General features: G+C 56.9%; 2 protein-coding genes across 5 annotated transcripts; one reads left to right on the forward strand and one right to left on the reverse strand.

Moving 5' to 3' along the window:
- Window positions 1–17: 17 nt before the first annotated feature.
- FBXL8 (F-box and leucine rich repeat protein 8) lies at window positions 18–3,757 on the reverse strand. Of its 2 annotated transcripts, none has more exons than XM_008140128.3 (3): window positions 3,665–3,757; window positions 1,947–2,137; window positions 18–1,356 (listed from the first exon to the last, which is right to left on the reverse strand). In XM_008140128.3, exons 2-3 carry the CDS (start codon window positions 2,096–2,098, stop codon window positions 384–386), a joined length of 1,125 nt encoding a protein of 374 aa, XP_008138350.2. In that variant the 5' UTR covers window positions 2,099–2,137; window positions 3,665–3,757; the 3' UTR covers window positions 18–383. The 2 variants fall into 2 exon arrangements, with proteins under 2 accessions (XP_008138350.2, XP_027998896.2); XM_028143095.2 differs by having other exon boundaries at window positions 1,947–2,141.
- Window positions 3,758–3,784: 27 nt separating this feature from the next.
- On the forward strand, window positions 3,785–9,201 carry TRADD (TNFRSF1A associated via death domain). Of its 3 annotated transcripts, XM_054710397.1 has the most exons (6): window positions 3,803–3,868; window positions 4,628–4,822; window positions 6,757–6,915; window positions 7,731–8,005; window positions 8,084–8,279; window positions 8,399–9,201. In XM_054710397.1, exons 3-6 carry the CDS (start codon window positions 6,765–6,767, stop codon window positions 8,707–8,709), a joined length of 933 nt encoding a protein of 310 aa, XP_054566372.1. In that variant the 5' UTR covers window positions 3,803–3,868; window positions 4,628–4,822; window positions 6,757–6,764; the 3' UTR covers window positions 8,710–9,201. The 3 variants fall into 3 exon arrangements, with proteins under 3 accessions (XP_008138113.2, XP_054566372.1, XP_027998898.2); XM_008139891.3 differs by lacking the exon at window positions 4,628–4,822 and having other exon boundaries at window positions 3,785–3,868; XM_028143097.2 differs by lacking the exons at window positions 3,803–3,868; window positions 4,628–4,822 and adding an exon at window positions 5,924–6,450.
- Window positions 9,202–11,467: the final 2,266 nt, after the last annotated feature.

Genomic DNA, 11,467 nt, shown 5'->3' on the forward strand with positions numbered 1-11,467 from the left:
TTCACTGGACGCAGAAGCACCGCAGGGTTTGTTTATTTCCCACTTACCCCTGAGGCTCGGCCTGGCCTGTGCCCTCCCCTCCCACCCCACACGGGTGGGGGTGGGGGCGGGGGAGAGGGGGTTGCGGAGCTAGCGCAGCATTCTCAGAGGAGGGAGGTTGGAGGAGGGTGATCCCGGCACCCCGGGCACCTCGGGGCCATCTGCAGATGTTGAGAGCATTGAGTGGACGCAGGGCACCCCTCCCCCCAAATCCTCGAGAGGCACAAGTGGCAACAGAGTCCTGAAGGAGCAGGTTAGCAGTTGGCCGTCTCTTGGGCAAATCCACCTGGCATCTGAGAGGCCGCACGCCTGCTAGGGGCAGGGGCGGGAGAGGGCTTGCCCCGTCACTCCACACGCGTGGGCCGCCAGGGATGGGGCTCCCGCGTTAGCTTGAGCGTGTAGCTGCGCAGGCGCGGGCAGTGCGCGAGGAAGGCGTGCAGGACGGAGGGTCGCACCACGCAGAAGCAGTGCACCTCGCGCAGGCCCGGGCAGCGCTCCGCCAGCCACTCTAGTGCGGAGTCCAGCTCGGCAGACGCGGCGGCGCGCACCTCGAGCACGCGCAAGGTTGCGGCGTAGTGGAGCGCGGCGAGGCGCACCGGGCCCGCGCTGTCACCGGAGAGGCACAGGCGCAGCGCAGCCACGGGCACTGCGGGCTGCAGAACGCGCGTCACGCTCTCGGCGGGCATGGCCGGCTCCAGTTCCACCTCCACAACCAGTCCAGGGTGGCGGCGGCGCAACACGGCCCAGGCTTCGTTGGGCAGAGGGGGGGCCCGTGTGTCCTCAGGGCAGGCGCACCGCAGGGCCAGGAGAGCGAAAGGCGCGCGGTCCGGCGCCGCCAGCACCTCGAGGGCGGGGTGTGACAGGCTGGCCAGGTGCAGGCCGAGGGTGCAGAGGCGCGGGCAGGCCTCTAGCAGCTCGAGCACGGAGCCCGGCCCCACGCTGCCCACCAGCGTACCGTTGTTCAGGAAAAGGCTGCGGAGCTCGGGGCAGCCGCGTGCCGCCCGCAGCACCAGGGAATCGTCCAGAGTGAAGGGCAAGCGCCGCAGGTCGAGGTGACGCAGTTCGCGAGCGGCCCGGCAGATGGCGGACACGGCGTCCAGGACATCGCGGCCCGCGTCGAAGAGCGGCTTCTCTCCGCGACACTCCAGGCTCAGGCCTCGAAGTCCTGGGGTACGGCCGGCCAGGGCGGTCAGCAGCTCCGTGGCCAGCCGGCGGCTCGGCTCCTTCGATGGCTCAAATTCCAGCCGCAGATTGCGAATGTGGTCCAGGCAGGTTGACAGATATGGCGGCAGCATGCCTTCTTGCTCACAGTAGCAACTTGGGGATAGAGCGGTGGAGAAAAAGCATGGGCTGTGTCTCTGAGAGCAGAAAAGAAGCCTCTACCCATCCCCTTCTGGTTCCAACTACCATCCCCTTCTGCTCCCTACCCACCGACCTCCCCGACCCGACCATGCCTGGTTACCCCAAACTAGCCGCTAATGCTGGGAGGGAACTCCCACCGTATCCCTTTAGAAGACTTCAGATGAGAAGTTGAAACTGGCAAGGAGAGCCAGGGTTTTAGGAACTGGGTTTTCTCAGTGGTCTCTAAGGAGACACGCATAGCCACGTTCACATTCCACTTCTGCTACACTCTAGCTGAGTGACTTGCAGGAAGTGTTGAACTCTTTCTGCCTTAATTTTCTATCTGTGCAATGGAGATAATAATACTATCTATTAATTAATATATGTAAGGCACTTATAACAATGGTACATAGTAGGCAGTCAATAAACGTTAGTAATTATTATTCTTTTTTTATATTATTCTTTTTAATACAGGGAGTCACTGAATCTCCCCAATCCCCAGACTCCACGGAGAGAGGGAGAAGATGGGAAGGTGGCAGGAGGAAGGAGGGGAGGAATGGGCTCACCTGATGGTCGTGTCATGCCACACGGCGCTGCAGACGGCAGCAGCAGCCCAGGCTCTGCAGACCCTGGCGGCGGCAGCGCGGTCCCGCAGGGGCAGGTGGCAGAAGATGAGTGCCAGCACCTCCTCCGGCAGTTGCTCTCCAGGCTCAGCCATTGCTGGCGCGGGGTGGGGGCTCTGAGGCTCCCAGCAGCTCTGGCTTGGAGAGAGAAGGATGTCCCTGGGCCCCCGGAAAGCCAGAGTGTGGAGGGGAACACCAGAGCCTATGTATGGAAATCCCTGTGGCCCAGGAGCTAATAGACAATTTGTGGAACCCAGTGCAACATGAAAATGCAGTGCTCGTTCAAAACATTTTTAAGAACTTCAAGCCCGTGACAGCAGAGCACTTAACCAAGTCACTAAACCAAGCACTGGGCCCTGTTCTACTACACAGACCTCCCACTCAGGAAGTCGGCCCTGGATGCTGAAGGGTTTCTGACTTATTTGCTCATTTATTTATTTATTCGCTCATTTAGAAGGGAAAGAGAGAACATCTGATTCTCCTTTAAACTACGTTATCACTTGTTGGGGGGGGGATCCCCATTTTATACAGTATTTAAAGGAAAGCAAGCACAACCTATGGGCCAAGTTGATAAAGTCCAAGTGCCCTGGTTTTAGACAATGCTATCTGATCTTCCTCCCAGTTGCTAAAGTCTTTCCTACAGAAGTCGGAAGGCGACTGTATAGGCCCTGACTCTGAACAACCTGGTCCTCCCCATCCAGCTCAGAGGGCCCCCCTCACCTCCCCCCCTCGCCCCCCTCTCCCTATACATAACACTCAGAGCTGCCCAGACCAGTCTTCAGGGGGTCACTGAACTGCTTCCTTCCCAGCTTGGACCCTCAGTACTAGGCAAGGACTGGGCCCAAGCCCTACCTGGAGGGCCATTGAAATGAGGGCTTCTCAGACTGCGAGGGGCCCAGAACCACTCCGACATTTGTTCCCAATACAGAATCCGCGGCCCCATCTACTAAATCAGACTCTCTGGGAAGAGTAGGGTCCAGGAATCTGAATTTCAACAAGCGCCGGTGGACTCCCCAGGTCCCAAGTAGATAAACGCCTCCCTACTAGCCTCGCTGGTCCCTGCAGAGTGACAATAGGGTTAATAGGGCGGGAGCATTAGAGAAGACTTATAATTGACAGGGACCATAGCCAATCAGGAAGCGGAGGAGAGGGCGGGGCACCGCTGAATCCGCCCAGAGAGGGGAACGCCCTTTCCCTTCCTCCACTCTCGGGCGTTGCAGGAAAGTGTGCATCCTCTTTTTAAAAAGCTGCCAATGTTATTTTAAGGTGCTTGAAGGTTTTCATACACAGCGTTTCACACCACTTGCCAGTTTTCGATTTCCCGTATTTTCCAGACTAACGCTTCCTGCTGGAATTTGCGCGTGTATCCTGGAAGTTCAGATACCCTCGATCAGGCTTCAACCTGGGACCCACCGGCACCCCGTCTTGAGTGTCACGGAGCAGCAGAGATCAGAGATCCTCGAGCTCGATCCCCCAGAAAGCACCAGAAAATTCTGGTCCCCAGGGGACGCCCCTTTGTAGACCCGTCAGTTTCCCGCCTGAGGAAGCGGGGCAGCTCTCTCGCCCTGGAGCCCAGTGGTCTGGTTAGAGCCACGAGTCCCCGAAGGCCCCTGCCGCGGGCAGCGTTTCCTGCCGTCTAACCTCGGACGCCAGTGTCTTACCTGCTCAGTGGACCAGGTAGGCTTTGCCCAAAGGCTGGGGACTCGCGGTGGAGGGCAATGGGCGAGAAGGAGCCCCGGGGGCGGGACGCCGGGGCGGACGAGGCGGCTCGAGCTGGGGCGCCGCCCCTGCGCTGGGCGCACACCCGGAAGCAGCGCGGATCCAGGGGAGCTGGCGTGGGAATCCAGGCCGGGCCTGGGGGCCAGGTTAGTGCAGAGGGTGGGTGGGCTTCGCGGTGCTGCCGGGAGCAGAGGCGGATCCTGGCTCAGGACCGTGGAGGCGGTGAGGTTGTCATCCGCGGCTGCCCCGGCCAGGTGGTAGCGGTGGCCTGTTGGGCTGTTTACGTGGGAGGCAGGAAAAAGGGTACCGACCTTGGCCCCCCAGGTTCCCTGTCCCAGCTAGGGGCTTTTGAGAGGCCGCAGGTGAGAAGGCGGAGCTGGTGTTGAACGAATCAGTGAGCAAAGACCTCTTGCCCCGTCCCAACCAGTCGTGCGTGGGAAATCCCAACATGAGGGTGGGCTAGTGGGAGGCTTGGGAGCTCCCCTGCAGGGCTCCGGAGGGGTGCAGCTGAGTAAGGGGGCGCGCCTGCCTGCGTGCTAGGGGTCGCAGGCTTCCAGTTCTCTAGGGCCCACGCCTGCAGTCTGTGGCCCCTCACCCGGCCAGAGGTGGGGCTGTTCCTCCCTCCCCCTCCCCCACTGTTAGGGTGTGTTAATGGGGCGGTGGACCCTGGTGGTAGAGGTGTATTTTCAGGAGTCGGTCGGTACCCACGTGTCACTCTGTCTCAGCCCAGCTTAGCGTTTCCGGGACCCATCCTGGCCGGGCCCAAAGAGAGGCAGACTCCCGAAGGGTGAGGCTTGGGACTTCCCGAGGAGGGGCTTCTGTGGAAGGAGGCGTAGGAAGAGTTCCCCAGGGGACAGGGAGCCAGGGGCCCTGGCAGACCTGTTTGACTTCCCCCATTTGTCCAGTCCTAGTGAGTGTGAGGGAGCGTCCCCACGCCTCCAGGGTTCCAGTGCCCCCCTCCTCCCCTGGAAGCCTGCTGGGCAGACTCTGGCTTGTCCTACTGCCCCCTCCACCACTTGGGGCGAGACCACACCCATCCATGGGGTCTGGACCTTCAAGTCAGGGGACTAAGAAAACATGAAAGAGCAGACGTTTCCAGGGTAGGTTTTTACACTCTTCTTCCCCCCGGGCCTCTCCCCCAGGGCTCCCCGCTTGTCTCCCCACCTGGCCTCACTTGTCACCTACAGAGATTCACCCCGTTTTTGTTTTGTTTTTTATTTTTTTGCTTTTTAAGGAAAACAAATTAATTTCGCTTTTTTAAATACAAAGGACATGTATTTTACATGAAGTAGAATATTGCTAAATACAGTGACAATTGAACCCTCCCCCCCCCCAAAAAAAAATCTCCATTCCCATAGAGCATTGTTTTGGGTAAACACACAAGTATTCATATGTTTTCTACCAAAAGGTTATTGGTGAGGGGGTGGAGGGCCCAAAAGCCATATCCCTGTGCTCAGACTCAGGATAGGCCCATCACCAGGTATTTTTCTTGCCAGGTCTGGGGGATGCTGCATGGCCTCTGCCCAGTTACTGTCCAGGCTTTGGCTCTCAGGTTAAGGTCTGGGGCAGACCTGAAACAGCCTCCCCAACAACATCCAAGCCTATGGCCCTGGCTCCTTCTGGCATCTCTCCCCGGAGGTTCCCTGTCCCTCTTGTAAATAGATGCCAGCTGAGACCACCCCATCTGTACTGCAGACAGAGCAATGAATCAGTCCAGGGTGCTCACACCGGGGCTCAGCACCGCTCCTAGCCCTCCATATGTAAATGCCGAAGATCAGAGAGTCAAGGCTGATGGGGCAGGAGGTGGGGTCTTGAGCCCATGTTTATAGGATAAGGGTGGGATGTTGCCTTAGGTGAGGTGGGGAGGAAGGAGCAGGCCTAGGAGGCCACTGAACTGAAGGTCAGTGCAGTGTGGTTCCCTGGTTGGGAATTTTGCCCCTGGTCTAGGGCTAGGATTTTGTCCGTAGATGGCGGATATACCAGAACCACGGGGCCCTGGCTCTCTCTGAACAGGGAAGGAATCTGTAATAGAACAATTTCAGGTGCATAAGAGCCCAGCTCCAAGAACAAAAAGGAATGATTTAGCTCACATAACGGAGAAGTCCAGGGTGCAGCTGGCGCCGGGGGCCTAGTGTGTGGCTGGGAGTGCACCATCTCTGGGCTCTGTTTCCTTTATGTCAGTTTCACTCTCATTCAGGTTCTTCCCAAGCAGTGACCAAGGAGGGAGACCTCCCCTTCCTTCCAGCTCAGCCCCAAGGGAAGAGAAACTAGTGCCTCTTTCCTATTGGTCCAGCCAGAGTCGCAGGTTGCTTGGTCTGTCTTGAATCTGCCCAGCTGGGAACTAATCATTTTAGAAAGGTGAATGGAATATGCAGGTTGGCCAGACCTGTTTCACATGCCCACACCTGGAGCTAGGGAGTGGGGTTAGCCCTCCCAGCAGGCACATGGATTAAAGGGAAGCGAGAAGGCCCCCCAAGCCCATCAGGATGGGGGAAAGGAATCTGGGCAGGCACAAACTATCGGTAATCTTTGAAGAGAAGTCAGAATGAGTAGTTAGGAATGCAGGTGAGAACACTGCTGTGGTGGGAGACGGGGGCTGTGGTCCTAAGCCTTAGGACCTAAGGGATCCTGGGAGCTCAAGTTTAAGCTGAGGGCATACCAGGACATGGGTCCCGTTGGCTGTGTGGCATGGGCACCTCCAGGATGAAGATGTCTCCGGTCAGCTTTGGTAAGAGAGACGATTGGTCTGAGGAAAAGGCATAACTTCTCTGCCTCCAGTGCAGGCTGGTACCTTTCCCCTCTCCCTACTGTGACCACGGGCTCTTCCTCTGAGAAGGCAGTGGAGGGAGGGACAGTCCTCACTGCAAGTTGGGGCTGAGCTGGGCTGGACTCTGTTGAGCCAGACACACAGGGGCTTCCTGTGAGATGATGAACAAGTATGCCAACTGGATGGGACAACTGGGCCATGTGGGACTGGATGGGTTGCCTCCAGGGCTGGGTTTGGGGTGATCTGGATGCCTATCTGCATCTCCAGGAGGCAAGATGGCGGCTGGGCCAAATGGGCTTGAGGAGTGGGTGGGCAGTGCATACCTGTTTGTGGAGTCCTCGCTGGACAAGGTGGTCCTGTCAGACGCTTACGCTCATCCCCAGCAGAAGGTGGCGGTGTACAGGGCTCTTCGGGCTGCATTGGCAGGTGCGTGATTGAGACACTTGGTGAGAAAGGGGAGGCTTTTGGTGGGTGGGGCCAGGGGCTGAGACCTCCCAATCTCTTCAACTCTGTGGGCATGTGCCTAACCTCAAGCAGGGAAAAGATTTGATGGCCAGGACTGGACTGGTTGCTTAGGCAGTCTTCTTTGTTACCCATATGCGCCCTTGGGTGTATATAGCTAATCTTCGTGTCTATGTATGATCTACTTACGTGTGCACTAACGTCCCCCTCTCCCCGAACCAGCCAGATCACTGCTTTCTACTAATGGCGCACATCTCTCTCCTCTTTTCCTCTCTCACTGCAGCACTCCTTGCCCCAAACCCCTTCCCAGTAACTACCTTGAGGGGGGGCGGGCTTTCCCATATCAGGGCAGAAGCGACAGGAGACTGAGCCTGGTTGGGGGATCCCACTCTGGGGCAGCAGGAGCCGTACTTGGTGGAGGCCTAAGATCTGAGACTTCCCATTCCTTCCCTGCCCCGCTGGCCCCCTACCCAGATGGCTTGGCTGCCCAGGGCATTCGCCCCCCTCTGTGCTTCAAAGTCTCTCCGCACATCCCTTTTGCCCACCTTAATTTGGAGCTCCAGAGATGGGGCTAGGATGGTACCCACTCCCTGGAATAGATCCTGGCCTTCATTCTGTCATCCCAATTTTGTTTTTTGGCTGGGAGCTCTGGGGTAACCCCGTGCTCCTAGGTCTGGGGGCTAGGGAGCGGCTCTGACCGCGGGCTTCACCCCTCCTCCGACTGCTTGGAGAACGGTCCGGTTGGGGACCGTCTGGCGCCTGACTGCCCGCCTCCGCAGAGAGTGGGAGCCCTGACGAGTTGCAGATGCTCAAGATCCACCGCAGCGATCCGCAGCTGATTGTGCAGCTGCGTTTCTGCGGACGCCAGCCCTGCGGCCGCTTCCTCCGCGCCTACCGCGAGGGGGCGCTGCGCGCTGCACTGGAGGGCCGCTTGGCTGCATCGCTCTCACTGTACTCGGTGCCTTTGCAACTGGAGCTGCGCGCCGGCGCGGAGCGGCTGGACGCCTTGCTGGCGGATGAGGAGCGTTGTTTGAGTTGCATCTTTGCCCAGAAGGTGCGGCGGGACTGGGCCCAGAGGTGGGGCAGGGATTCGTGGCTAAGACCCCCACCGACGCAGCACTCCTCTCCCTAGCCTGACCGGATCCGGGACGAGGAACTCGCGGAGTTGGAGGATGAGCTCCGGAATTTGACTTTTGGCTCAGGGGGCCAGGGTGGCAACGTAGAGGTACCTCCAGCCCCCTTGCAGTCCCTGGCCCCGTCTCCGTCGGAGAAGCCACCGCCACCGCCACCATCTGGCCAGACTTTTATGTTCCAGGGTCAGCCCATAGGTGAGGCGCGCTTGGAGACAGAGACAGGGTCACCTGGAAATGGCAGGGCGGGAATAGAAGGGTATCGGTGTGCCCCCGCCCCCAGCTCACTCCTCTTTCCACTCCTCCCCTCCCCGCAGTGAACCGGCCACTAAACCTGCAGGATCAGCAGACGTTTGCGCGCTCAGTGGGCCTCAAATGGCGCAAGGTTGGGCGCTCCCTGCAGCGTGGCTGTCGCGCACTGAGGGACCCAGTGCTTGACTCCCTGGCCTATGAATACGAGCGCGAGGGGTTGTACGAGCAAGCCTTCCAGCTACTGAGGCGCTTCGTGCAGGCCGAGGGCCGCCGCGCCACGCTGCAGCGCCTGGTGGAGGCGCTCGAGGAGAACGAGCTCACCAGCTTGGCAGAGGACTTGCTGGGCCTGGCGAATCCTGATAGCACCCTGGCCTAGGCTGGGTACCAGACACAAGGACGGTCAGCCAGTTGCCCAGCCAGGGTTTGAAGCACCTGGATGACTCTAGGGTCCCTTCTTGCTGCTACGGCTGCCCTGTCCATTCACAGGACTTACAACCCTCCTTAGTGGAGCTGCTGGGCAGAATTGACTGCCTTCTCCAGGAGTCAGACAGGCACCCACCATGCCTGCTGGGGTGCCATTGGGGATTCCGCCCCAGATACTATGATAGGGACGGAGTGTGGGGGTGGTCTGCTGCAGAGGTCGGCCTCACCTCACCTGTCCCACAAGGGGGGCTTTTGGCCAGCCCTTACCTCTTCTCTCATTGCACAGTCACTCATTAGGCACCCTCTGTGTTTTAGGCATCATCCTGGGTGCTACAAATACTTTGGTGAACAAGACACAGGAAGCCTACCTGCTCCCAGTTCACACTCAGTATGGGACTCCCAAGTATTAAGCAACAGTAATAAAATGTTACCCGTTTCTCTTTTTTCCTTCTTAATATTTAACTTTTTGATTTGAGAGAAAGAGAGGAAGGTAGAGAAACATCAATTTGTTGGTCCACCCATTTATGCATTCATTGGTTGCTTCTTGTATGTGCCCTAAGGATGGAGCCTGCAACCTTGGCTTATCGGGATCACACTCTAATCAATTGAGCTACCCAGCCAGGGCATGGCACCTGTTTCTTGATGTGAAAAATATAAGCACTGAGCAGGGGCCTAATCCAGATTAGGGCTTAGTCTTCCTGGGAGAGATGAATGTGAATAAGGGAGGGTTATGGGGGTATGTGTGTGAGAGAATGGCAATGTCCTGGGGGAGGAAAGAGGGGAAGATGTTAGCACAGAAAGTTTGAGTGGCTGGATCTAGGGGTGGGTGGACTTGCAGAGACGGGCTGGTGAGTGGGGGAGGTAGATAGCATGGGGTCTGGGAAGCCGTATTTTACAGAATTTGGATTTTATCCTGAGGTCAGTGAGAAGCCTTTAAAGGGTTTCAGGAATGGAGGCTGGGTAGCTGGTGAGGATGGGGGGAGAGAGAGAGAGAGAAAGAAGCCCAGGCTGGGACAGTGGTAGCAGAGATGGAGGGAAGCGAGGAACACAGAGTTGTTTTGGACAAAGGATAACAGGCCTGGTGACTGGATAAGGAGTGAGGTGAGAGAGGACCCCAGAGTTTCTGCTTTGCAGTTGGGTTAAAGGTGAGTCTTCTGCTGAGGTGGGGGCGGGCCTGGAGGAGGTGAAGTGCTTGCTGTGTTTGGAACAAGTTGGGCATGATATTCCTGTAGAACATCCAGGGAGAGTCTAAGGACAGCTGGATCTTTAAAAAAAAAATAAAAATATATATAAATATATATATAAATATATAAATATATATATATTTATATATATATATAAATATATATATATAAATATATATATATTTTTAATTGAATTTTTACAGAGAGAAAGGGAGAGGGATAGAGTTAGAAACATCGACATGAGAGAAACATCGATCAGCTGCCTCCTGCACACTCCCTCCTGGGGATGTGCCCGCAACCAAGGTACATGCCCTTGACCAGAGTCAAACCTGGGACCCTTCAGTCCGAAGGCCGATGCTCTATCCACTGAGCCAAACAGGTCAGGGCAGACAGCTGGATCTTTAGTTTTGAGTTCAGCAGATGGTCAAGGCTAAAGATGCACCAATGGACAGAGCAGAGTGGGCGGGGTGGCCCAGGGGGAGGTCCTGAAGGACACTGACCAGAAAAGGGGTGGCCCAAAGAGCAAGGAGAAAAACTAAGAGTTGGAAGTCAGTCAAGGAAAAGGCTACTGGGTGGGAGGTATTTCTAGGACCTGGTGGGTACAGCCTAAAGCCAGATCACAGGGGGGTTGGGAGGTGAGGCGGTGGAAGAAACAGAATAGCAGACACCTGAGAGGGCTGTGAACAGGAAAGTGAGGCTCAGGAGAGAGGGTTTGCTTTTGAAGGGAGAACGTTGGTGTAAGTTGTCAGGAGCAGGCATAGCCATTGGAAGGATGGCGCTGGGTATTGGTGCTGGTTTAGCACCAATCATAGCCTGTCGTCAAACTCTGGAGCAGGGTGGGTTGGGGTGGGGACTCTCTACTCCAGGCTCCTCTGAGACTGAGTTCCAGGCAGAGGGAGCTCGCAGCAGAGCTAGGCAAGGACTGGGCCCTCAGTCTCCACAGTACCTCTCTGCCCACCTGGGCCCCAGATCAAACCCTTTGCTCACTGGCCTACTTCAGGAATCCCCCAACCTGGCCCACAGTGGCCCAGGCTTGGTTGTTTCTACCTGGAAATTATGCTGGCCTGGGGCATTAGGAACCTGGGGACTCAGAATTGCCTTTTAAGAGACAGACTTAAGTGCTCACCTGTGAAATTAATGGGTGAAAAACAAAACAAAACACACAGGGTTGGCCTGTGTTTTTAATAAATTAATTTCACAGGTGAGCACTTAAGTCTGTCTCTTCAGAGGCAATGTGTTTCGAGGATGGATGGGGAGAGAGGCAAGGGAGGACAGAAGAGTCCTGGACTGAATGCCAAAAGACTGGAGGCTGCTTTTCCCTGCCCCCGCCCCCTGAAAAGCAGATTTGGGGGGCTTGTATCCAGACCAGAACCCATCTCTCCGGGAATTCTCAGAAAGAGTTGCCTGTTAGGATACCTCTCTGAGATTAGTCCCCACTCGGAGATAGCACTCCCTGAGTCGCCTGGGTGGAGCTGAACTCCAGCTGTCCGCGCGCACAGCTGGAGGGTCACGTGGTAGCAGCCACAG

This window comes from Eptesicus fuscus, chromosome 21 (genome assembly GCF_027574615.1).
Source record: "Eptesicus fuscus isolate TK198812 chromosome 21, DD_ASM_mEF_20220401, whole genome shotgun sequence".
Lineage (NCBI taxonomy): Eukaryota > Metazoa > Chordata > Mammalia > Chiroptera > Vespertilionidae > Eptesicus > Eptesicus fuscus.